The 27,155-nt window shown below is 44.1% G+C and overlaps 2 protein-coding genes across 2 annotated transcripts in view; both read left to right on the forward strand.

The window, feature by feature from the left end:
• Abcb10 (ATP binding cassette subfamily B member 10) overlaps positions 1–8,190 on the forward strand; it is a 36,856-nt gene extending 28,666 nt beyond the window's left edge. Inside the window, exons 11-13 of the mRNA XM_059263838.1 lie at positions 4,586–4,629; positions 5,745–5,779; positions 5,947–8,190. Coding sequence (XP_059119821.1) covers positions 4,586–4,629; positions 5,745–5,779; positions 5,947–6,178 — 311 coding nt within the window. The 3' untranslated portion in view covers positions 6,179–8,190. The remainder of the gene's footprint in view (positions 1–4,585; positions 4,630–5,744; positions 5,780–5,946) is intronic.
• Positions 8,191–11,220: 3,030 nt separating this feature from the next.
• Nup133 (nucleoporin 133) overlaps positions 11,221–27,155 on the forward strand; it is a 51,972-nt gene continuing 36,037 nt past the window's right edge. Inside the window, exons 1-8 of the mRNA XM_059263839.1 lie at positions 11,221–11,537; positions 13,371–13,489; positions 16,550–16,653; positions 19,113–19,220; positions 21,552–21,686; positions 22,939–23,109; positions 24,431–24,586; positions 25,464–25,534. Of these exons, the coding sequence (XP_059119822.1) occupies positions 11,359–11,537; positions 13,371–13,489; positions 16,550–16,653; positions 19,113–19,220; positions 21,552–21,686; positions 22,939–23,109; positions 24,431–24,586; positions 25,464–25,534 (1,043 nt within the window). The 5' untranslated portion in view covers positions 11,221–11,358. The remainder of the gene's footprint in view (positions 11,538–13,370; positions 13,490–16,549; positions 16,654–19,112; positions 19,221–21,551; positions 21,687–22,938; positions 23,110–24,430; positions 24,587–25,463; positions 25,535–27,155) is intronic.

The following is a 27,155-nucleotide window of genomic DNA, read 5'->3' on the forward strand; positions in this document are numbered from 1 at the left end:
ATTCCTGCGGCCTGCAGCAGCTACCCAGAACTTTCCTCAGGACTGTTGAGTAGTACCCAGTGAAAGCAAGCCTCTGTTTCCATCTGAGAAGAGGTGTGCTCTGAAGCCTGAGGCTATAGGGAATTAAAGAAAAGGAGATGTGACTAGGTGGTAGATGATGACCTGCCCAAGGAAAAGAGGAATATCCCAAAGAAGCCCAGTGATGAAAGTTGTCTTAGTTACTGTTCTATTTCTGTGAAGAGATGCCATTACCAAGGCAGCTTTTATTTTTTTAAAAAAAGCATTTAATTAGGGGCTTACTTACAGTTTCAGAGGGCAGGCAATCCATTATCATCATGGTAGGGAACATGGCTACAGGCAGGCAGGCAGGCAGGCAGGCATGGTGCTGGGGAAGTAGCTGAGAACTTTACATCGTGATCGAAAGCAGGCAGAGAGAGAGAAAGAGCAGGATGGACTGGTGTGAACTTTTTAAACCTCAAAGCCTACCGCCAGCAACACTCTTCCAACAAGGACACACTTCCTCCAACAAGGCCACACCTCTTAATCCTTCTAATCCTCCTCAAACAGTGCCACTCCCTGGTGATGAATCATTCAAATATATGAGCCAGTGAGGGTCATTTTTATTCATATCGCCACAAAAGTGTTCTTATTTTCTAGTGTGTACCAGGGGCCAATGAATTTTCTAGAAAGGACAAAGAGGGAACTCTTTAATGGACCATGTATCATCTCTGTCAAATATGATGTCCTTTCTTTTTTTTTTTTTGTGTGTGTGTGTGTAGCGACAGAGATGGAGCCCTGGGCCTCCAGCGTTGTAGGCAAGCATTCTGCCATGGAGCTACTCTCCTAGCCTGTGCTTGTTGCCTTAAAGAACCCTTGAAAAATGTAAAGCACATCCTTCACTTGAGGGCTTTGTGACAAGACTGTGATCATTATGTGGCCTTCGGGCCCAAACGTGTTGAAAGACTTTATCTCTGGGGGGCAGAGTTGGCCATCCCGGGACATCTTCAAGGCCAGCAGACAACTGCACACTGTGGGTACCACATTTTTTGGGGAAAGGAAAGCTTGTTCCAACTTGCTGTAGAATGTGAAGTAGGACCTGTGGCGGAGCTAAAGGGAAGCACATTTTTAGTTAGACACAAACTTTTTTTTTTTTTTCAGTGCAAATGCTAGAGGTTCTGAGCTCCCATCCTCTAAGGTGTCTGGCTAGACCACACAGTTAGATCACAGAGGATAAATTAAACAAAAAGATGGTGATTATTTTTGCATGATTTAAAGAAAAGCTAGTAGGGAGATGATTTTGGTGTTTTGGATGGACATCACAGGAGATTCATCATAGTGTGGGGTTCATCTTTCAGAGCAAGCCCCCTGTTTCCTTGGAATGATTTCTGCATGTTCTTACATCTTAACAGGATTCTCATGCTTCAGTTTGTAGTCAAGGATGCTACAGGTCCTTCAGTCTTTTTGGTTTTTTGAGGCACAATTTCACTGTATAGTCCAGGTTGGCTTAGAATGTTTAATCTTCCTGTCTCACCCTCCAAAGCACTAGAACTATAGGTGTATACCACTGCACCCAAATGCCTTTGAAGTTTGAAAGGAATAGACACTTAATGATAGGTTTTTAGTATATTAGTTGGTGTTGAGTGCTGCAGGCCACAGGAATATATCATAAGAACTCAGCTGGTTATGGCAAAGTCACTACCTGGAGGAATCAAGGAATTCCTCCAGAGGAAGCCAAATTCCAAGGAGCTTTTGGTGTTACTTGGCTTGTTATATATCAGCTGTCTTCTGCTATGAAAATCATGTGTACCTTCATAGTTTTCCCAATTGACTTTTCCCTAAGAAGGACTAACAGTGTGGACTGATCACCCTCTGGACATACACATTCCAGGTATTTGGAGAACTGCCTCAGGAAAGGCTTTCTCTGGAATCAGATATCTCCCTTGGCCACTTTCAAGGACTAGCAGTAATAAGAGTCCACATGCAAGTCTCCTGATTTAAGACAAATTCCACAAGGAGACACCGCCTAGGTCAGGTGGATGTTGAGTAATAGCTTTATACAATTTAGCTCAGACCCTTCTTTCTTACAGCCTTACTAACTTTATAGACCTCTAACTCCTTATCTAACCACTTTTAGGAATATTTGGATAACCTTCTGCACTGACAGCTATGCTCAGCCAGAACCCCAGTTCAAGCCTCCCTGGAATTATCACCATTGGCAGCATCCGGCCAGGTCCATGCCCAGATGGAGAAGAATTCTTTATCAGAGATACCTCTGTATTCTCTAAGAACAGACTTAATCCAGGCTACCTGTTTGAGAAGGCCTGGCGGATGTGCCAATTAAGCCTTACTTCCTCCTTTCCCAAACCTCACCTCCAGTTCCAGATCTCCCTTTCACTATCACCAGAGGCATCTAGCTATACACAGGTTGCCTAGCGACTGAGCATACTTTCCCCCACCCTGCAGAAAAACGGCAGATAGCTTGGACAGATAGGAGCTACAGGAAAAAAGAAGACAGTTTTATTTTCTCCCATTGACCTAGCAACTTATAGATTCTTAACATTTTCTACCAATCATGTTTAAGATTATAGTTGCACACATAAGAGCCCTCTTCTTAGATATTACCTGAATTCAGCCTTTAGTTAATTCATTTCCCCATTGGTCACTTCCTTTGGGGTTACAAATGATAATTAATGGTTTTTGCCTCCCTATGTGATTCTTATCACCCCTCCATTTGACCCTGGATGTCTGGCTTTGCACTGCTAGGGAATACTGCTTGTAAGTGTATATGTACCAGGACTTCCAGGGCACGTGGAGGTCGGAGAAGAGAAAAGAGAATGGAAGAACTAGACCGGTAAGAACTTGAGAGGAACAAACTGAGATGCGAAGAACTAGATTGAAGGGCTAGAAGAGAGTGCTAGAGGAATGAGATGGAAGATGAGGAAGAGCCAGATGAGGAAGTACTAGATGGGGAAGAACAAGTTGAGGAAGAACGAGATGAGGAGAGAGAAGGAGATGGGAGAAAAGATGATATGGGAAGGAACAAGATGGATGAGAACCTAGAAGGGGCAGAACTAGATGAAGGAATTAAGATAGAACCTAGAGGGGACCGCAGACAAGTGTAGAGAGAAATCAGGCTAAAAATGAGCTAAATATGAGAGCAGAATATAAGCTTGTAACTGACACAGAATAATAAAGTATATGGACTAAGGAGTTTCGTGTACATAGATTCATTTCTTCTCATCAAAGATTAATTATCAGCTGGTTGTAGATTCTTCCTGGACCCTGGGAGGGGACTATCGAGGGGCTGGACACCCATAGTCCCCGATAGTTGAGGATAATATTCCAAGAGGCTATTAGCTGCTGCTCCAAGATCCCATCCCAGGATGCTCCAAAGACCACTCTGGGGCACTCAGCTAACTACTTTAGAGGGCCAGGCAGGGGTTTCCTTGCATCCCACAATGGCTCCATGTGAGTATGGCACCTCAGCATCTGTTGAATATGATGAACACCTGGAATAAGTGACATGCTGCCTAGCATCACCACAAATGAAGATGTTCCATCCATAGTCAACTTGAAAGGAGTACTGTTAGCACCTGAAGTAGAATTGGGTTTCATTAGACAATCCACATAAGGATGTGTGAGCCTCTGGGAGTTCTGGCTGCTGGAAGATGGAGTCCTTGAGGGAAAGAGCCAAGTGCAAGGCAGATTGCTTGCTTCAAGCCTGCGTCTTAACACTCCACCTGTTCCCTGGCTTTCAGGGGAATTTGGGCTTTAAAGAAAAGGGGCTTCCCTAGTTTGTAACCTCCAGCTTCATGTCCACATGAAACTTCTGTGGGACAAGGAGGCAGAATACCACAGGAAGGGAAGGACTGAAGGCTGTGTGCCAACACAGAGCCATGGAGATGTGCACCCAGCATCACTGGTTCTCTTTGCTTCTAAGGAGTTTGAAATTCCCTCAGCGTGCTGACCATCATGTTAGGAGGAATGCGTGAGTGAAGGCGGGAAGTGAAGACCCTCATATCAGTGTAGATGTAAGCCTGCTCCATTGCCAGCTGTGAGACGTTTCACACTGTGCCTCAGGTTTCTTGTGGTGTGTATAGTTGTTTTATTGTTGTTCTGTTTTTTGAGACAGGATCTCACTATGCAGCCTTGGCTGGCCCAAAACTCACTATGTAGACCAGGCGGGCCTTGAACATGCAGATGCAGAGATCTACCTGCCTCTGCCTTCTGAATGCTAGAATTAAAGGTTTGTGCCACCATGCCTAAACTGAGTTGTGCCTCAGTTTTTATCTGTAAAAAATGAAAGTAATTATAGGGTCTGCCTCCAAGAATGATTGTTATAGATTAACATGCCAGATGCACTTAGAAAATGTCTTCTGTGAAGCAAATCCTTGGTATATACTGACTATGGTAATTGCTCATTTTTTCTATTTAATAAGACAGAATGTATAAAAAATAAACTTCTGTTGTACTGCCCATCAGTTGTGGTTAAATGGAAGAAGGTACCTTCAAATTGTCACTTGTCTCGTTAGAAAATTTGTTAAGAATTTTTATTAAGCTTGCCTTTACTGTTTATTTCTGTCAGGTGGGCAGAAACAAAGGATTGCCATAGCCAGGGCCCTGCTGAAGGTAAGAAAGCTGACTGTTGATGACTTCACCAGTTTCTACTTTTTTTTTGAGGGGGGGATATATTTGTGTGTGTGTGTGTGCGTGTGTGTGTGTGTGTGCGTGTGCGTGTGCGTGTGCGTGTGCGTGTGTGTGTGTGTGTGTATGCATGTATATGATATATGGCTGACAGTCTGGTAAAAAAGGTAAATTGGGAGTTCTACTGAGGGCTCATTGTTCAAGCATTTGTCATATTGGGGAAATTTCTCAAGAGTCCAATGTTAAAGGAGTATCAGCATGGGGAAAAGCTTAACATATGAACATTTATCTAGAAGAATCAATTGACTAGTGACTGATTATTAACAAAATGTCAGAATGGTGCCAATATGTATGTCAAAAATTTACTCAGTTGTTCTGCTGAGGAAAAGATTGGAAGCCTCAGCTGGGAGGTGGTGGTGCACGCTTTTAATCCCAGCACTCGGGAGGCAGAGCCAGGCGGATCTCTGTGAGTTCGAGGCCAGCCTGGGCTACCAAATGAGTTACAGGAAAGGCACAAAGCTACACAGAGAAACCCTGTCTCGAAAAACAAAACAAAACAAAAAAAAAAAGAAAAAGAAAAAGATTGGAAGCCTCAGGCAGACAGACTCCAGCCTGGAGCAGGAAGAACCTCTTGGTGGGGAGCCAGACATTCTAAACGAAGCATGTATGTCTGTGGACCACACCTGTGCCTAGTGCCTAAGGAAGCCAGTAGAAAGCATCAGATTCTCTGGGGCTGGAGTTACAGAAGCTGCCATATGGGTGCTGGGAAATGAACCCGGCTCCTTTGGAAGAACAACAGAACTTAACCACTGAGCCATATCTCCATCCCCTCCTTCTGTCTTTTAAAACTGTAATAGTTAACTTTAAATGTTTGTATTATTTTATTTATTTATCTTGGGGTCAGGGATACACAAAAGTCAGCGAACAACTTGTGAGAGTCAGTTCTCTGCAGTGATGTGGGGTCTGGAAATCAAATGCAGGTTGTCAGCTCGGTGGTTAAGTGCCTTTACTTGCTGAGCCTTCTCACCAGCCCATGTCATTCCTTTGTACTGCTCAGAGCTCTGTTTGCTAATAAATCATTTTCCTTCTTCCTTCTTCAGAATCCCAAAATTCTTCTCCTTGATGAAGCAACCAGGTGAGAGTATGTCTGTGACGTCAGTAATCATGTTAGAGTTGTCTAATGTGTGTACCCGTGTTGGAGGGTGTCTCAGTGATGTGTGTGTGTGTGTCAATAATGTGTGCAGCCATGTATGCAGCTCTGACATCTCTGCTTCCTCTTGTGTGTGACCTTGTCTGTTACAGTGCACTGGATGCTGAAAATGAGCATCTGGTACAGGAGGCCCTCGACCGGCTGATGGAAGGAAGAACAGTGCTAATCATCGCTCACCGTCTGTCCACCATTAAGAATGCCAATTTTGTTGCTGTCCTTGACCAAGGAAAAGTCAGCGAACATGGGACACACGAAGAGCTGCTTTTGAAGCCCAATGGGCTTTACAGAAAACTAATGAACAAGCAGAGTTTTATGTCAGTATAATGGATCAGTTTCTGGAGCTGTCAAAGTACACAGCCTGTAATCCCAGCTGTCGGGAAGCTGGAGCGGAAGGATTGTGAAGACTTCATCATGTACATAGCAAGACCCTCTCTGAAAACAAACGAAAACAAAACAGTAGTTACTGAGAGACTTTAAAACCATTGGAGGAAAAACAGATCTTAAGAGACTGTGTGAAACCTGTGGATCATGCTTCAGTTATTTGAAACATGCCTATTTTCACAAAGAATGGAAAATCCTGTTTTTAGATGTGCCCGTCCTCTCAGATCTTCTTCGTCAGTTTTAAAACTGTCACTTTCTAAACTTCTGAAACACTGAAGTTGCTGCAGGTTTGGAATGTTCGTTAGCTTAGCACAGCCCCTCACTTCCTTTGCCAGGGTCAAGCTGTCAAGTCAGGTGACAGCTTTAAAAGGGAATTCTAAACTAAAGGCCTGACTACTTTAAGCCAGGTTGTCAATCACTGAGGCACCTACCTGGGGCCACTGAGGGAAAGCTTGCCTTGTCTGTCCCCCACATCTCAGGGGTCAGAGCTCTGGAACACCATAGGCTGCAATGGTCAGAGTATGCAGCAAGCAGCACCAGGGCGTGTGAGAGCCTGATGTGTTTTGCCAAAGGAGGAAGTCCCAGTCTGTAAACAGAAACACTTCTATTTTTTTATTCGCTTCCTTGTTTTATGACTCCTTTTGAAAAGCAAGGTACAAATGACCAGGTATTAGCAACAAAAGTGAATGGAAATCAATTTTACATTTGTTGGAGCATGTATTTTGGAAAAAAAATACCTGTTTAAAATAATATGTAATTCTCAGATATATTAATTATAGTTTTATACTTTACATTTTCACTAATAAGGCTGAATCTGAGTAATTTTCAGCCTTGAATATGGTGGCTCTTTGGCCTCAGTAGCAGAAGCACGATGACGGAAGGAACATTGTCTTTTTTTTTTTGGAAAGCATTGCAATAAGACACATATTGTCTTGCTGCTGTGGCAAATGTGGCTACCCTACCAAGCGCAAGAGAAGGTATAACTGGAGTGCCGAGGCTGAGATGAAATGCTGCTGGGACCGGGCAGGTGAGGCACCTAAAATTTGTTTATCGTAGAATCGGACATGGATTCTGTGAAGGAACGATCTAAAGCCAAGAGGTCGCTGTTGCAGCATTCAGTTCATCTTGAAGATTGCAGCAATCAGTCATGAAACAATTGTTCTGGTTTAAAGAGAAAAAACAAGCATGGCGGCTCACACCCCTAACCCCGGCACCTGGGAGGCCAAACCCTGCATTACAATAGTGAGTTTGAGACCAGCCAGGACATGAGACCTAGTTTCAAAGACATTTGAACAACAGTTTGAAAGTCCTGCCCTATGGGATACGTGGAACCTTAAAATGGCACTGCCCTATACAAGGAGATGGGTAGTCTTTTCCTAACATGGCACTGCCCTATACAAGGAGATGGGTAGTCTTTTCTTAACATGGCACTGCCCTATACAAGGAGAGGAGTAGTCTTTTCTCCTGTGCTTGTAGTTTTAGTCACCTACAGTGTCTCCGTTCTTACAGATTTGCCACATTTTTTTTTTTTTTTTTGGTATCAGTGCTATTAATTGGATGTTGCCTCAAGAAAAAGTGCTTTTTTATGCTGGTGATGTAGAGCCCGAGGCATAGCTCACTGAGAGTTAAATGGATACCCCCGCTGTGTCCATTTGCCTCTGGCTGTACTGGAAGAAACCTCTTCGTGAGAAGCCCAGAATATCACAGTGTATGGTTCTTGATGAGCAAGACAGGCTCTCTGGATGCCTGTAGTGGTCTCCGAGCTAGTCAACAGCACATCGGTGACCATCACCTCCATTGTCCACATGTTTAGTCAGCTTGAAGGGTGGTTCTCAGAGGACAAAACAGCCGCAGATAGGTTGGTGGGAAACCCCTTTGCTCCATGGATGTATTTAAAAAACTGAATTGAGTCGTCACACTTTATTGCTTAATATGTTTGTCTTTAACATTTTATATCAGATTAAAATTTATAGTGAATTTAATCTGTCTGTCTGTCACGGTGCTGAGACTGAGCCCCACACATGCCAAGCACTTTCCCACTGAGTTATATCCATATCCTCAGCCTCGTGTCTATCACTTCTTTTAAAATTTTGTGTATATTCAGTTTCTTCATCAAATTCGCTATGGAGACTTAAAGAATGTTTTAATCTAACATGCCAAACACAGAGTAGTGACTACAAGTTCCATGCCTTTCCTCATCAGAGACTCTTAGTGTCCTCATTTGTTTGCTATTTATTAGCATTCTGTCCAGCTGCTCCAGTTCCATTACTAAATATTCCCTGCCCCGCCACGAGAACAGTGCTGAGGCCATGAGAAGGGACTCAGCAGTTTCTGCCTTCTAGTGTAGGAGGGGAGAGGCAGGCAAAACTGAGTTTTACAAAAATCTGGCCAAGTAATGTGGCCAGCAAGGTGTTGGGGGCTGTTTGGTTGCCAGTGCGTGTACACGCGACATTTGGTGCTGACAGTCCCATGAGGCAGACAGACACTTAGGTGCCATTTCCCCAAGGTTTGTCACTTGTCTTAGTTTCTCATTGCTCTAATAAAATACCGTGACAAAGGCAACTTAAGGGAGAGAGATTCCCTTGCTGTTCCTGAGGGATTCAGGCCATCATGGCTGGGAAACCATTACAGCAGGTTAGGGGAACAACCTCAGAGAAGGTTGGACTCAGAGAAGCCAGAAGAGGGCATTCACTGGACTCTGGAGTTAGTTACAGGTGATTGGTGTATGGGTGCTGGGAACTGAACTTGCTCTGCAAAGGTGGTATATATTCTTAACCACCGAGCCATCTCTCCAGCCCCCCACACATTTGGCTTTGTTTGTTTGAGATATTTATTTGTTTGTTTTTTTGAGACAGAGTCTCACTATGTAGTTTTGGCTATCCTAGAACTCACTATGTAGACCAGGCTGGCCTGAACTCATAGAGATCCACCTGCCTTTGCCTCCCAAGTGCTGGGATTAAAGGTGTGTGCCACTACACCCAGCAATGATTTTCTTGAAGAGTATAATTTTTCCTTCAGCTTGCTTACCTTTCTGGGCTTTTTTTTTTTCATATCCATAAATGTAGTCATACCTATATTACCTAATCCTCACTACTCCAGCATCTCCACACAGGGAATATTCTAGCTCACAGGTGCTGGCAAGTCATTCCAGCTCCTGCAAAGGTTTATACAAGGGGTAGTTAGCAAACTTGACCTTCTGATCTACTTAACAACTTTTCGTCCACAGTGGTCTCTCAAGTAATTACGTTTTTGGTTTTTCTGTTTTTTTGAGACAAGGTCTCATGTAGCCCAAGGTGGCTTTGAACAATCCTGGTCCTTCAGGTACAAGAACAAAGCTGACCCCACCAAACCTCTTCAGACACCACCAACTCTACCTCCTACTGCTTCACGCCCCTCCCAGTAAAATAGAAACAAAGGGGAAATGCTTGGGGCTTTGTAAGACTCAAAGGCAGGTAGAGAACAGGATAAACCTGTTACTTTCTCTCAGCTGGGAGAAGATACAAGATAACTGCCAGTAGTACAAATGTGACCTCCGGGGAATATGAACAACTGGCACACTGTCCCCACCTAAAATTCACTGCCCAGTGTTTACTTAACCATTCTCCTATTTCAGCAAAGATGCTGTGAAAGTCTACCGCGTGTTTGTTACAGTGGACACAAAGGTAACAAAGTCACCCTCTCAAAGATATTTAGAAATAGCTGGCTGCAGTAGGGCACCCCTTTAATCCTAGCACCTGGGAGACAGAGGCAGGTGGATCTTTGTGAGTCAATGTCTCAAAACACCGCTCCTTCCCCCGCCCCAAGAAAGGCATTTAGAAGCAGCTACTTGGGTGTGGTGGCACACACTCTTATCTCTGCAGGACCAGGAGTTCAAAGCCACCTTGGGCTACAGGAGACTTTGTCTCAGCTACCAAAAATACCAAAACCGAAATTATTTAAGAAGCCACTGTGGACACAAAGGTGTTAGGAAGATCAGAAGTATATGTTGTCTGTTCACGCGGGCAGGGAGGAGGAAGGTCATCCCTGATCTAAGGAAGGTTTCAAGAGATGGCAGCGCTAAATTTGATGCGGGTGGACGCCTGCCAGGAAGGGCAGACAATCCAGGAAAAAGAAACTTGCGCAATGGCATCGGAGACTTTAATTCGTAGATTGTGGAGCCCAAGTGGGAAGCGGTGAAAAAGGGAAAGGCCATCGGAAGTTAAGTCACAGGAGTTCAGCAAGTAACACCTGGGTGGTTATCAGCCATTGATCTTTACAAACTCTAGTGCAGCCTCGAGCTTACGTTAGTTCACTGGCTGATAGTGTGGGGAGCAGTGGGAAAGAAGACACACCCCCTACATGTACCGCGATCCTCCAAAACAGACGCAGGAGACTAACGGAGAGCTGTGTGCATGCCTGCCCATAGGACTTCTACAAGGCTCTGGAACTTCGAGGGTGGGGGAAACGAGAGTCTCTGGGGGAGAGGGGCGGAATGAAACCTCCCTCTTCGTGCCTCGGGCAGTAGGCCAAACCCATCAAAGTGCAAAATGCGACTGGGAAGCAAGAGCTGGGGTCCAGAGGGAAGCGCAGACATTAGGACGAAGGCCAAGCCTGAGACCGATCTTGGGGTGGGAAAAGCTCTACTGAGTGTTTGAGGAAACTGCGCGCTACAGAATCGCCACCGCACACTAGCACGGTGACTTCTTCAGCTCCGCCTGCGGACGCCTCCTTCCCCAGTCGGCGCTCCCCGCAGAGGGTCAGCTCCAGCCTGAGCGCTTCTTCTCTAGTTCTATGTCCCCGGGGGCTCTGGACTCCGAACCGCTCCAGGTGACGGCCGCATTCAAGCCCCACCACGAACCAAGTGCTTCGGACTCCAGATCTCTTGCCTCCCGGTACTGGATGTGACATCAACACGTCTTTCCAGTTCCGACCCCGCCTTGCAGCTCGGCACCAACCTTTGACATCATCGCCACGCGCCTTCCCGTCCCTAGCTGTACATCATCGCCAAGCGTCCCGCCGCACTCCGTTTCCTCTACGTCATCAGTAGGCGCCATCCCGCCCCCTTAGTGTTCAAGCTCCAGGCGCGCGAGGTTCTCTTTTTTTTCCATCTCACGAGTGGAGCTTTCTCTACGTTCCCCGAAAACATGTTTCCATCCGTCTCCTCTCCGCGGACCCCGGGGCCGGGGACCCGAAGGGGTCCGCTAGTCGGAATCGGGCCGGCGTCCACGCCTAGGGCGAGCAGAAGGGGTCTGTCTCTGGGGTCTGCAGTTAGCTCGCCTGTGCTGTTCTCTCCGGTAGGCCGGCGCAGCTCGGTGAGCTCTAGGTAAGTGGGGGTTCGGCGACCAGCAGGTTCAGCTCCAAAGCGGGCAGGTGAACCGGGCAGCGGGGGAAAGCTGCCGCCGAGTTGGAAAGTAGTCACTCTTGTATATTATTGCCTCCCTTCGATGGTGGCCGTCCGTTTGCACTCCTTTGCTTAACTTTTCATTGAATTCATGAATTCACTCAGTCTTCGCGCTACAGAAAAGAATGAAAGCACCTTGTGAGATCAAAGCAATGCTTTTGTAAGATAGAAACATACTTCAGATATTGTAAAGATTAAAACAAAAGTGATTTCTTTATTATAGTGACAAAAACAGGAAAGGAAAGTTTCAGGGAGCTGTTTGCTTAAAGTTGTGGTTTGACGCTGTGACATTTGGCACGAGTGATTCATTTTGGTTTGATCTAATCTTTTTGTGATCTAGTGTAGAACTGCAGCCCAGAACTGTCCGGTCCGCTTTGAAATAGGTCATGCTATGTACCCAAGGCTGGCTTTTGCTCAATCCTCTGTCTCCACTTTTCAATTAAATTATAGCAAGCTAGTGCTATCATAATTTTATTTAACAGTTCCATCTTTATGTCAGGATCTCAGCATCCTTACCAAAGTCATAAGAGTCAATATACAGTTGTCCATACAGATCTGACTCATGAAAGCCTACAAGTCCTGGCAAAATGGTTTTTCAGTGCCTAACAACTGCCATTACTATGTACTGATTGACAGTTAAAGGACTTTGGGCCACAAAATGTGGCATTGTAACTAGGTTACATAAAACACTTTCAGAGAGAGAGAGAGAGAGAGAGAGAGATTTACTAAAACTGTTGGTGTGGTGCCCAATCCACATGTCTAGTAGAATTGTTACCCTCTTCCTCATAATACAAAAATCCAGAATCAGGTAACCTTTGTTCCAGAGGAATTTATTCTATTCCTCTTTCAAAGGTGAATTTCTGGGATGGAAAGATGGCTCTGCTGCTCTTCAAGAGGATCTGAGCTCACTTTCCAACCTATAACTCCAGCTCCAAGGGTTCCAATGCCTCTGGCTTCTAGACACCTGCACTCAGGTGTATGAAAACACACAATCAAAAGTAAAATAAATTTTAAGTGAATTCCTTCTGCATGAAAACAAGAAATACTGAGTCTGATTGAAACTTAATGGTTAGAAATGTATAAATCAACATCACAGAGATCTGCCTGCCTCTGCCTCCTCTCCATGCCTGGCTTTGACTTTTATCTTTTGAAAAGAGTTCTTGACAGTACTGATCTTAGAAGTAGACGTGTGCTCCTAATTACTGAGCTTATGGTCAAAAACCAGGCATGTTGCTTATTTTTTGTCAACAAAAACTAGAATCATCTGAGAAGAGGGAAACTCAATTAAGAAAATGCCTGTGGGTTTTTTCTTGATGTAGAAGGGTCCAGCCCACTCTGGGTAGAGCCATCCCTAGGCAGGTGGCCCTGGAGTGGATAAGAAAGCAAACTGATCAATCTAGTAAGCAGCATTTGTCCGTTTTTCCTGCTTCAGATCCTGCCTCCAGGTTCCTGCCCTGTGTTAGTTACTGCCCTGACTTCTCTTGGTGATGGACTGTTAACCTGGAAGTATAAGATGAAATAAACTCCTCCCCAAGTTGTTTTTGGTCATGGTCTGGATCACAGCAATGGAAAGCAAACTAAGACACCAGGTTTCCCTAAGTTCTGTTGAAAAATGTGGTTAATTACATAGTGCACACAAGCTAGTATCTTTCACCGTTATACCTCATCAGAGATCTCTTATGTGTAGATTCGTAAAGGCTGAGATAGTGGGAAATTTCAGATTACAAGTAATATTACATGGTCTCTTTGCTTTAGAGGAACACCTACACGGATATTCCCTCACCATTCTATATCAGAGTCTGTGAACTACGACGTGAGAATGTTTGGATCGTCTCTCCCTGTTAAAATCATGGAAGCTCTGACACTGGCTGAGGGTAGGTGTCATCTTTTCTTTTCTTCTTTTTTATTTATTTATTTTAATTTATTTTTATTTTATGTGCATTGGTGTTTCTGCCATGGGTGTCAGGTCCCCTGGAACTGGAATCACAGACAGCTTTGAGCTGCCATGTGGGTGCTAGGAATTGAACCCCGGTCCTCCGGAAGAGCAGTCAGTGCTCCCAACCACCAAGCTATCCCTCCAGCTCAGGTGTCATCTTTTCATTTGCCCCTGATATCAATCAATAACCAGGTTGAATGCAATGACATTTTGGCTTTGTCTGCCAAAGAAGTAGGCAGCCTGCTGATTTTCACTATCATTGAGACATAGGTTTGTGAAGCTGAGTAAATTATTCTAATATCACATCAAGTCATTAGTGAGTCTAAGTACTATGTGTGTAAATTTCAGTCCCCTTCAGATATCTCCAACTTTTGAGTTGATTGGATATATGAAATTTAGCTTTAAAACAATCCAAAATGCAGTAACTTGCACTGCTGGGCGAAATAATGTTTTAAGGTCAAGTTCTGCCTCCAGTTCTGCATGCTGTGTGGTGTCCCAAGTTCATGTGACAAGCTCACGGGGTTGTATGCAGTGCCTTTAAAGACTGCTGGCGTAAAGATGGCACAGGAGTTGGGGGGCACCAGTGACACAGGACGAGGCAGCAGTGAGAGTGAGGAGGGGGTGACGGAAGTGCAGGCCAAGAGGCCTTCACATCTACCCAGGTCACTTTATTACAGGCCAGCTCTGGACCTCTGCAGTTTTCTAAAACTATGTTTGCCAAACTGAGGGATGTGAGTGAAATCATGGTAAGTGTTGAAGGGAGGTCACATATTAGAGTGCATCTCAGCACTCACTAATTTTCATTCATTCATTCATTCAATTTATTGGTTTTTCGAGACAGGCTTTCTCTGTGTAGTTTTGGTGCCTGTCCTGGATCTCACTCTGTAGCCCAGGCTGGCCTTGAACTCACAGAGATGCACCTGGCTCTGCCTCTCGAGTACTGGGATTAAAGGCATGTGCCACCACTGCCCAGCTTTTTTTTTTAGAGTTTGTGTGTGTGTCACTCACGTATGCTCAAAAGCATGTGGAGGTTAGAGGACAACTTTGAGAAGCCGAGATCATGAAGCTTGAACAGCAGGCACTTACGGAGCCAGCCCATTTACTTTTCAAATGTAATTCTTATCATGAATAACATTGGATAGAAATATTCTCTTGTAAAAGGAATGTTTCCTGTTCCCTTCAATTTAGGTAGGCATCCTGGCTGCCAGTCCCTGGGGCTTTAGGGATAGTAGTTTTCAGGCTGTTACCCTCTGCCATGCATTATTTTCTCTACCTGGCTTCCATCCCCACCTCCCCACTTCATTCTCTTTCTGTCACTCCAGAAATTCTAACTTATGCTGTGTTTACACCTTTGAGTGTACTTCTGGGTCATGCCACAAGTCTGTGTTTAAGCAGTACACAACCTCCAGTCTAGGAATTCAAGAGAATGAGTCCCTAGACATTGGGATCTACAAACAAAAGAGTGGTGCAGCACCCCCATCCCCCCCAGACAGGGTTTCTCTGTGTAGCTTTTGGAGCCTGTCCTGGAACTCACTCTGTAGACCAGGCTGGCCACAAAATCACAGAGATCCACCTGCCTCTGCCTCCTGAGTGCTGGGATTAAAGTCATGCGCCACCACCGCCCAGCAAGTGGTGCAGACTTAAAGAACTCTCCTTTGTTATAAAATGATCACATCTGATGTGAGGTCAGACCTTCAAGGCTTGAGGGCTGAGAACTCTCCCAAGCAGGGTACTCCAGTTGAGCAGAAAGCTGTGCATAGCTTGAGTGTGATTCCACATTTTAGCTTGTTTATTTCCAATGCTGTGTGTTTTGCACAGCTGCCCTGTCTATATGCAAAGAGCAAAGCTCAAATCAATTGAGATTCTCAAGACTTTGAACACATTTGTGGAAGCTTACCACCGGTGCTTAGACATAGTAGTACGTTGACTTAGTTTTCCCTTAATAAACAATGCTCTTTGTGTTTCCTTATGATGAAATGATTTACTATATATATATATATATATATATATATATATATATATATATATATATATATATATATATATTGGTTTTTTGAGACAGGGTTTCTCTGTGTAGCTTTGCGCCTTTCCTAGAACTCACTTGGTAGCCCAGGCTGGCCTCGAACTCACAGAGATCCGCCTAGCTCTGCCTCCCGAGTGCTGGGATTAAAGGCGTGCACCACCACCGCCCGGCGATTTACTATATTTTTAAGGAGCTCTAGTTGAAAATCATATTCTTTTGAAGGAATGTAGGTTGTTTTGGTTTTTTTTTTCCTTTGAAAATAGTACTTAATGGGAGGGTTATTGTTTGCTTTATCAAATTATAAGTAATCTTTGCGGAAGTTAAATTGTTTTTGATTTTTTAGTGTAGGATGTGATAGAGGTAGATCAGACTGGCCTCAAACTCATAGAGATGGACCTGTCTCTGCTTCCTGAATGCTGGAATTAAAGGCATTTGCCACCATGCCTAGCTGAGATTGTCTTTATAACAAAAATGAAAGAGTATTAAACATAAACCCAAATGGTTTTTGCCTTTGGATATGTTTCTAAAGGTAATTATTAAAGCTAAATAAATCTCATTTTGGATATTGATTATTCGTAAATATTTGGAAATTGTTATGTGACTTGCTTTTTAAAATTAATTTTATTTATTAGTATTTATGATAATTTTATGTGTGTGTGCCTAAGTATATATGTGCACCATGTGTATGCATGAGCCTGTGGGTGTCAGAAGGGTGGATCAGATCCTCTAGAACTGGAGTTCTGTATAGGTGGGTATGTGTTGCCGAGTGGGTGCTGGTAACCAAACCTAGGTCCTCTGCTTGAGCAGTAAGTCCTTTGAACCACTGAGACATCTCACCAGCCCCTGAGTTAATGTATGTGTGCTTCTGTTACCTGTTTTGATGATGACAAATATGGTAGAAAGATATTGATATAAGGAGACTGACAACTCTTCATAGTCTCAATGTGAGATTAATTGTATCTTATTTTCCCTCAGCTGACGATCAGCTATCTGTCCACATAGATGAAGGTGGGTGGGCTTGCCTGGTGTGCAAAGAGAAACTCCTCGTTTGGAAGATTACTGTGTCACCTGTCACTAAGGTAACAGCTCTTTAGATAACAAGTGGGGAAAAGGGGGTCCCAACTGGTTCTTTATTTTTGCCTTTATTCTTTAAAGTTCATGAGGGATGCTGGTCAATCTGTGTAAGCATTAGGAATTCATGATATGAAGACGAATGTGAATTCATAGTTTGTTGGGGGAAAACAAAACAAAACTGCTCCTCTTTTAATAATTTACTTTTCTTGATGTCTTTAGTTTCTTCCTTCTCAAAAAATGTCCTGCAGCCAAAATAAATGAGCATGAGCTTGAGATGTTATTGTCTTCATGGGCTCTGGATCATGTGTCCTTCTCCTTCATGCTCTCCATCCTTGGTTTTCCACACTATGTTCTCTCGGGTCTGCAAGCTGCTCTGATGTGATCAGCCTTATCCTTCTTGCAGTTGAGGTTTTTCTGGAGGACCAGCTCCATCCACCCACCACAGCATCCTGCACCTTGTCATGTACCGCACTGTGCTGAGTGTTTTCTGCATCTTAATGAAAGTCCAACAGGGTTTCAGAGCCTTCATCATGTGTGAGGGAATACTTTCAGCCTTGGAAGTCTCATGAGAGAGGTGGGGGTGGGGGGAGTGGTGTGTGTGTGTGCATGTGCATGCGCGTGCCCATATTCCCACCCACTGAGAATGTAGATTCCTGCCCTGTGAGTTATTCTGACCATCCATCTCTCTCCTGGGGTAACTCTCCTCTTTGCCTCTAAAGACCCTGGAAAGGGTTGTTTCTCAGTGGTTTAGACTACTTATTGCTCTTCCAGAGAACCCCAGTTCAGTTCTCAGCAGCCACCTGGTGGCTCACAAATATTTATAAGTCTAGTTCCAAAGGTATCCAATGCCTGCTTCTGGCCTCTATAGGCACCAGACATACCTGTAGTGAACATACACACATGTAAGCAAAACACTCATGTATATAAAATAAATTTTAAAAAATTAAACAAAACAGCCCAGTGTGGTGGTGCATGCCTTTAGTTCCAGACTCGAGAGGCAGAGACAGGTCAGGTGGATCTTTATGAGTTCAAGGCTAGCCTGGTCTACATACCGAGTTTCAGGACTCCTAGGGCTATATATATAGAAACCTGTCTCGGAAAAAAAAAAAAAAAAGATAATCCTGGAAAATCAGCACAATATGTTTTCCCTCCAAGCTCTTATTGTCTCTTCCTGCTTCAGACTCCAAAATGATTAGTAGGTGGGGAGAAGAGGGGCCATGCCATTGGCTAACATCAACTTTGGATAGGAATGGCTTAAGGTGTAGGGGAGGAATTAAAATGTTGCCCTTCCATGTAGAATAAATATAGACTTTGCAGCCCCGATCCTCAGCCTGTCTTAAGAATCCCCAGCATTGATGAGGGGACCAGACTCAACCAACAGGTTCCTTAGGTTCCTTCCTTGCACAGAGAGCCCTTCTGTCTTCTTTATCCTTTCAACCATTCAATTTTAAAGCAAAATCTATATTATTTGCACTTAATAAAATTAGAAGCTGTGAGAATGTTGAGGGACCACAGTGCTGGACAGTTTGCCTAAGCTACCCACATACTAAGAACTGAGCATGCTTTTTTTCCTAGGCTGGAGTCAGGTGTGCGCTTTGTAGTTAACCTTGAGCTGTCAACTCCTAACAGTGGGACCATCAATGAAGTCTGTAATAGTCTCTCAGCAGCCTCTTTTCAGGCACGTCTTCCAGCTACTGTCACTACCTTGTAGGTCATTGTTCCACTGGAGCTCAGGGCTCATTCCTCCCTAACGCTTGGTGTCTCCAGACTTGCCGTCCTCCCTCAGATGATTAGAAAGAATGTGTATGCTTAGAAGTAGCAGTGAGGGAGAATTCTTAATGTACTGAGTTAGCAGAGCGAGTCAATGTTCAGCTGCAAGCCTAAGAAGTAGTTTCAAGGAAACTTGATATCATTTCTCTTTGGCCATAATAATTTTACATGTCAAATCAATTATACCTCAGCTGGGAAAATTTTGCAGGATACCTGGTCACTTCTCCTAACACAGTGGTTCTCAGCTTGTGGGTTGCGTCCCCACAGGGCTCACATATCTGATATCCTGCTTATTAGCTATTTACATTACGATTCTTAACAGTAACAAAATTACAGTTATGAAGTAGCAATGAAATAATTTTATGGTTGGGGGTCACCACAGCATGAGGAACTGTGTTAAAGGGTCGCAGCATTAGGAAGGTTGAAAACCACTGCTAACCAGTTGAGCCCTCGGCCTAGTATGAGCACACAGACTAGTTCATACAGAAGTCCATTTTAGCATTTGTGTATTCCTGCCTTTGTGTCTCTTAAGATTCTCTGTTGTACCTGATCAAAAAGAGCTGTGAAAAGAAAGGATATTGTAAAATAGTATTCCAGCCATGAATTCATATGAAATATACAGAAGAAACAAAGAAGTCAGAATAAACAAACTGGGTTGAAGGTGAAGGTTTTTCTGTTTGCTTTTGTCTTGCAGTTATCTGTTTGCAAAGAACTCCAGCTGCCCCCTAGTGATTTCCACTGGAGCGCTGACCTGGTGGCACTCTCTTATGCTGCAACCTCAGGTGAAGTACATTCCGTTCAGGTAGGTGACTTAAAAGCTGATTGAAGGAGCTGGGGAGATGGCTCGTGGTTAAGAGCCTGTATAACTCATGCAGAGGACATAGGTTCAGTTCCCAGCTCCCTCTTTAAGTGACTCATGACTGTATGTAACTCCAGTTCTGGGAGATGTGACAATCCTTTCTGACCTCTGCAGCTACCTGCAAGCAGGTGGTGGACACACAGACAAGCAGACGTATACACGTACATGTAATTTTTTTAAATCTTTTTTTAAATAAAGCTGATTGAGAGCCTGGTGTGGTGGTGCACACCTTTAATCCCCATACTGGGGAGGCAGAGACAGGTGGATCTCTGTGAGGTCAAATTTAGCCTGGTCTGTATCAAATTCTAGGCCAACAAGAGCTTTGATGAGACCTTGTCTCAAGCAATACCTTTTCTAAAATAAGAAAATGAAACAACAAGGTACAGACTGAGGACTTACATCCAGAATACAGAAAAGTCACAAAGCAAAGTTTGATGAGGAAACAAGCAATCCAATGTAAAAACAGACAGATGGCCCAGAGGTCCAGAGCACCTAATTGTTCCTGCAGAGGACCCCAGTTTGATTCCCAGCAGCCACGTGGTGGCTCACAGTAATCTGTAACTCCAGTTCCAGGGAATCATCATTTTGATCCTCAAGACCAAATTCAGTTTGGAGTTGGAGGGGGCGCGGGGTAGGCTCCTTTTAGTCCACAGTTAGGGGGCGGGGTGAGGGGGTCATATGCCTTCTGACTTCCACAGGCACCAGACATGTACATGATGCATATATGTACATGCAGACAACACTTACACACCTAAAATATATAAATGAAAGAAAGAAGAACAAAACAGGGCAAGGTCTTCATTGGACATTTACTTTACTGGAGAGTCTGGGTGTGGCAGATAAGCACATGAAGAGCTGTTTAGCATCATTGCTAAAGATTGGAACAGTACAGACAACACACCCGTGACCACTGCTGTACAGCTGATAGAATGGCTAATGAGTCTGACACTGCCGAATGAGGCAGGATGTGGAGCAGCTGGAACTCCCGGGTGGGATGTAAAACTGCTTATTCTTGGTTCCCAGTTTCTTGTAAAGTGAGAGTACACATGCCCTGTGACCTAACAGTCCATTCCTGGCCATTTCTCTTAAAAAGTGAGAAATATATACATATGATTAAGTTTCTTAAGGCATTTTTGTATATAGCCTAGCTTGCTTGTTTGTTTCAAGACAGGGTCTTACCATGTGGCTCTGGCTGTCCTGGAACTCACTATGTGGACCAGGCTGGCCTTGAACTCATGAGATCCACATGTCCGTGCCTCCCAAGTGCTGACATTAAAGGCATGTACCTCTACCATAGGGTCTATAACCTAGCTTTAATTGGCTCTTTTCCACCTCCCTGCTCCTTATCCCTGCTTCACCCCTCTCACCCTCAGATCACATGTGTTCTATTACCAGCCCCTTCCCCCTTAGCATCTCTTTTATTCTCCCCCATTTTAGTTTCCTGATCTCTATATGAACTCACTGCCACATGAATAAAAATATGTAAGAAGTAAAAGCTAAGATTCACATGTGAGTGTTTCACATACGGTGTTTATCTTCCTGAGCCTGGGTATCTCATTTAATGGAATATTTTCCAGCTCTGTCCATCTACCTGCAAATTTCATAATTTTATTTGAGAAATGAAAACACAAAAAGTCACTTGTGTTATAGCAGTTTTATTTGCAGTGTTGAAGCTGGAAACAACCAGTGGGTCCTTTAGCAGACAACTCGTGCAGTGACCCAGAGAAACCTCAGGGAAGCTGTGGTAGAGAAGCAGGGTTGGAATTTAGTCTGTTCTGCTGTCTGACATTCTCAAAGTGCCAGATCTACAGTGATGGAACAGTTGCCAGGGTAAAGCAGGGAAGGCATGACCATCAGGGGTCAGCATTAGGAGGTTTGGGATGACAGAACTGTTCTGTACCCTTAGGGTGGGTGATTACACCATCTACACATGTTAAAATTCACAAACCCGAACAGAAAGGTGAAGGCGGTGTTACTGTTGCATAATCTTAAAAGTAAAGAATTTTGATGGGCATGATTGTACACACCTTTAATCCCAGTACTTGAAATACAGAGGCAATCAGATCTCTATGAGTTCAAGGGCAGCCAGTGCAACATAGTGAAACTGTCTCTAAAATAAATAAATATGTAAAATAAAAGTATTATAAAAATAAAAAAAATTTAAAAAGTATTATAAAAATAAGAAAGTCTTGTTTTCACAGTATCATAATGTCATAGGCACCTGGGTTTGAGGCCTTCTTCCATTGTTGCTGATGACTGTGGTTTTGTTTTAAGGCTGTTGCTGTCATGGTTGCTACCAAAGAGGGGTCCATCCGCTACTGGCCCAGCCTCGCCAGGGAAGACACCTACTCAGAGACCTGTGTGGATTTGGGAGGCGAGAAGATGTGTAGGTTCCTGACAGCAGTGCAGGTGTGTATGAGGAGAGCTGTAGTGTGGACTGGTAGGGAGAGCTGAAGCTGGATGTGGATTCTGAACGGCTACAGGGACCTGGGAGGCATAAAGGAAAGGCAAGGAAGAGAAGAGGGTGAGGGCTGTGGTATGAACTGGAGCGGGGAGGCCTTTCAGTGGGGCAGTAGGATGTTAGTTCACTCCCTTTAAATATTTTACAAAAGTAGCTATTACAAACACTTGGACAAGCCGGGTGCACACCTTTAATCCCAGCACACTGGAGGCAGAGGCAGGTAGTTCCCATAGAGAACTCATCTCCGTGAGTTCAAGGCCAGCCTGGTCTACAGAGCTAGTTCCAGGACAGCCAGAGCTACACAGAGAAAACAAACAAACTCTTAGACAAGCTAGGCCTAGTGGTGCATAACTTTAATCCCAGCACTCAGGAGGCAGAGGCAGGGAGATCTCTGTGAGTTCGAGGACAGCCTGGTCTACATATAGAAACCCTGTTTCAAAAAACAAGCAAGCAAGCAAGCAAGCAAGCAAATAAATAAATAAATAAATAAATAAATAAATAAATAAATAAATGGAAGGAAACTAACTCTTAGACACTGGGAGAATGCTTTTTGGTGTCTACTCTGCAGTTGTGGAAGAAATCTGGGACTGGGGTTAGGATTTGGTCAGCAGAGTACTTGCCTAACATGCACAGGGCTCTTGATTCCATCCCCAGCATTGCTTAAACCAGATGTAATAGTGCATACCTATGATCCCAGCATTCAGGAGGATAGGGAATTCAGAGTCATCCTTGGCTACATAGTGAGTTCAAGGCCGCCTTGGAATGAATGCCTGAGGCTGCCTTTAAAAAAAAAAAGAAAGAGAAAGAAAGAAAGATCTGATATTTGTTATACCTACAAATGGTAAACCTTAATTTAAAACTCAGATTTTAAAAGGTGAACTTTTTTTTGTTGTAAGAATATTTCTGTATATTAATTAGTGAAAGGATTTTAATGGAATAATATACCGTTTTAAAATCCTCTCAGGTATATTTAAGGTAGGGGTAAGTTTTATCTATCAAAAAAAAATTTTTTTTTCAATTGAGACAAAATCTTGCTCTGCAGCCCAGGCTGGCATTAATGGTAATCCCCCTGCCTCAGTTTCTCAAGTGTTGGGATTTGAGGCATGCACCACCACACCAGGCTTTGTCACAGGTTTTTTGGTAGTTCTTGGTCCTAAGATTCTATGTATTCCGAGTTTATCTTGTGCTATTTGTTCACAGGGAGGAAGTTTCATCCTGTCCTCTGTGGGGAGCCAGCTAATTCGACTGATTCCTGAAAGCTCAGGGAAGATTCACCAGCACGTCCTGCCCCAGGGCCAAGGCATGCTCTCAGGGATTGGCCGAAAGGTTTCTTCCCTTTTTGGGATTCTGTCCCCTACGAGTGACCTCATGGTATGTAAAAAAGGAGCTGTTTACACTGAATTGAAAGTTTCCTGGGACAGTGTTACTGGTTTCATATGAATATAAGCTATTGGGTTTTGGGTTTGGTTTTTATTTTTGTGTGTATGAGTATTTGCCTGCATGTATTTCTATGCCTCTTATGGTTGCCTGGTGTCTGCTGAGGCCAGAAGAGAGCATCAAATCCCCTGGAACTGGAGTTAAAATTGTGAGCTGCCCTGTGGGTGTTGGGAATCGAACCTGGGTCCTCCTGAAGAACACTAAGTGTTGTTGACCACTGAGCCACATCTCCAGCCCTACTATGGAAGTTTTTTGTGAGTTTTTAAGGCTGAATTTGGCCCGAAGTGTGTCTTCTCCCACACCTCCAGTTCTGTGTGGATGACTCATATTTACCCTCCTGACTTGTCTGGGAGGAAGAGGGTGTAGGCCTAGATCCGCCAGCTGCATTGATTTTCTTGTGAAGCAGAACCCTTTCTCTCCATTGTGCTGAAGAGGTTGAGGTAGTGAGCTGCTGTCATACTCGAGCCTGCATTAAAGCTCAGCTCCTCAACATACTGCGTGTTCCTCAGGTGACTTGGTCACTTGTTCCCTTGAATGTCCTTTAAACCTAAACAGTATGTTTAAACACAAATTTTTCATCTTTTGACATGTCTGTTTCTGTTAATGGCACTGTCCCTTTTCTCAAGTGACCTGGGTTTCAAACCATGGTGACAGTCACTGCACTTCCCTCTCTGTCGTACATCCAGTGGTTCCCCAGCTGCTAATGGGTGCATTTCATCCCGTGTTCTGTCTCTGTCAAAGCCCTGGACCACCTCATTGTTGGCCCTTCTTGCCCTGTAACAGGAGAAATGGGAGCACTGGGGGTTTAAACTAAAAACCACTGTGTACATTGAACTTAAACACATCTATTTCATACCAAAGCTTCTACTCATCATACAAATAATGCCCATGTCTGATGCATGTCCTCCCTGCTGGGCTCCCTTCAAGTGCTAGACTCAAAAGCTATGAACATCTCCTTGACTCACCAGGTTTATAGACACACACTCAAGACTCTGCTGTGGTTTCTTTAAAGAGTTCTTGCATATAGTTCCAATTTAATAAGACACTGGTTCTCTGAGGACTCTAACTTTCCCATCTTCCAATTCTGCTCTTTCCAGCTCTCTTCTTCCCAGGCCTTTGGAGATTCAGCCTTGCTTTCAAGGTCTGTTTCAGAGTTACTCCTTCTTACAGAGCCTGGGGAAGATTTATAGTCAGAAAGCTGTAAAACACATGAAGTTGGACTCAATCTCAGCATGACCCCCTTCTCTCTGCACAGCTGGCCAGTGTTCTGTGGGACAGAGGAAGATCGAGTTTCTACACCCTGACAAGTTCAAACATCTGTAAATGGGAACTGGATGATTCTTCAGAAAAACAGGCTCACAGTTGGGATATGCACAGAGCCCTGAAGGAAAGCATTACTGATGCTATTTGGGTGAGGGACAGTAATGGCTATTTCTGGCTTGATTTATGGTGTGTAACTGTGTTTATTCCTTCTTTGTTTTCTTTGAGACAGGGACTCACTCTGTAGCCCAGGCTGGTTGTGAACTCTTTTAAGTCCTTCTGCCTCAGTCTCCCAAATGCTGGGGTTATAGATAAGCATCGCCACGGCCATCCCATCTGCCTCATTGAAATACATTTCCATGTAATAAGTAGTGTGTGTGTGTGTGTGTGTGTGTGTATGTATACACATACATATAGCTACTAAATAAGTATAACTGGGTGTTCAGTCCCTATCAGTAATAGAAATCAGTGTTTAATTTGCTAATTTGTGGGGTGGCAAGACAGTTTCATGTCGCTCAGGCTGGCTTCAAACTCACTATGTAGTTATTCTCCTGCCTTCGCTACCTATGCAGTAGGAATATAATCATGTGCCACCATACCCAGCTGACCTCATTTTTTTTTTAAGACAGGCTTGCCAGGTGGCAGTGGCACATGCCTTTAATCCCAGCACTTGGGAGGCAGAAGCAGGTGATCTCTAAGATCGAGGCCAGCCTGGTCTATAGAGCAAGTTCCAGGACAGGTTCCAAAAGCTACACAGAGAAACCCTGTCTTGAAAAAGACAAAAAAAAAAAAAAAAGACAGGGTTTCACTAGACAGCCCTGCCTGTCTTGGAACTTACTATGTAGACCAGGTTGGCCTCGATATTAGAGAGATCTGCCTGTCTACTATCACAGCTGGCTTGGTTTGCTAGGTTTTAAATGTTCATTGCCCATGGATGCAGCACTTTTCCAGGTGCTGGGTGTTCAGTGAGTGGAAAGAAAGACACAGTAATTACTGGGAGCTGCTTACACTTTGCTGTTTCCATTTAGGGATCTGAAAGTAACTACGAAGCTATTAAAGAAGGGGTCAACATTCAGTATTTGGACTTGAAGCAAAACTGGTAAGCAGCTAACTTGTCCTAAAGAAGTTGGATAACGGGTTGACATCTTTGTGGTGACGTGTGCCCTGCTGCCACTCTGCTGGCACTTGCTCTTCTCACTGTCTGCTAAGCCTCTGGGTGGTCTGCTGTTCCTTACATAGTGATGCTGGTTCATGTGGGAAATCGAAACATTCCTCAGCTATAAATGGTCTGTTCCTGTCCCTGTTAGACCTGAAGCTTCTTGGCTTGCACAGCTGGACCAGCTCTGTCTTTATTCCATCTTAAGGCCAACACCCCCTCCTTTCTGTTGCCAAGGGAGTCCAGAACAGTGGTCTCCCTGCTCTCCATCGGAGACCTCGGGTTCCCATCACTGTCAGTGAAGGAGCTCTCGTACCCCATAGTCAGCGGCTATGTCACCTCCAGTGCAAGCCAGACTCGGCATGGCTTATGCTTGGAGTGAGGTTCCTCTTAGCAGCAGTTCTCAGGAAGGCTGAGGCAGGAGGTTCCTGGCCAGCCTGAGCAATATACAAGACCCTATTGCAAACAAAGAAAACTGAAGACTTTTTGGTTGCCTTTTTTGAGACAGGGTCTCACTGTATAGCCTTGGCTGGCATGGAGCTTACTATGTAGACCAGGCTGGCCTCAGTTTCAGAGCTGCCTGCCTCTGCCTTCCAGAGTGCTGGAATTAAAGGTGTGTGCCACCACACCTGGCACTTAAAGACTTCATGTTTCAGAGTCGTGTTTACTGTGTCCTGGTTTTGGCATAGTACAGTTGGTATGCGTGTTTCTCAGAAGGGTGTTACAGTTGTCACAATGATGTGTGGTTCTCTCACTGGCACTCTTGAGACCGTTAGCATGTTTCTCAGCAGTATTTGAAGATCCTGTAAAAGCTACCAAGGAGGTAGAATGATAGTGTTTCCTTAATTTCTACAAGCATTTTTATTAAAGACCATACTTGTTTTCATTTATCTGACTTTTGGAAATTTAGGGTGTGGCCCTCTGGGCTTGCCATAACCTTTTTAGGTTGAGAATGAGGAATAAAGCATGCTTAGGAGTTGCTGCCCTGAGACTCCACTCTTCTGTGACCCAAGTCCTTGAGAAACTTGGAAAGCACTCTTGTTCTCTGTCTTCTTGATGACTGTTCTCTCTGTCATGAGCTCTCATTAATTGGAATGCATGAGGTTTCTTCTGTGTGAGAACATCATGTCTCCTTTGTCCTCATTGACTCTTACTGATAATTTGCTGTTTTTTTCATAGCCACAATCTGAGCTTACGTGTTCAAGTGAGCAGACTTAGGAATTTTTATTGGATTATTACTGATAAGGCTGAGCTTTCTTCATTTTAGATATAAACTTAGGGTTGTTTAGTTTTGTGACAGTCTTTCTTTCAGTGTGTTAGCCTTAGGCTTGGGATCCTGCTGACTCAGTTCCCAGAGTGCTGGAATTATAGGCATGTGCGATCATGCCTGACTGAGATTTTCCATTTCAGTTTATTAATGTGTAGATTCTTCTTTATTTTACTTTTTTAAAAAAATTTTATTTCATGTGCATTGGTGTTTTGTCTGCATGTATGTCTGTGTAAGGGTGTCAGGTCCCCTGGAACTGGATCCACAGACAGCCATGAGCTGCCATGTTGGTGCTTG

Source organism: Peromyscus eremicus, chromosome 5 (genome assembly GCF_949786415.1).
Source record: "Peromyscus eremicus chromosome 5, PerEre_H2_v1, whole genome shotgun sequence".
Taxonomy (NCBI): Eukaryota; Metazoa; Chordata; class Mammalia; order Rodentia; family Cricetidae; genus Peromyscus; species Peromyscus eremicus.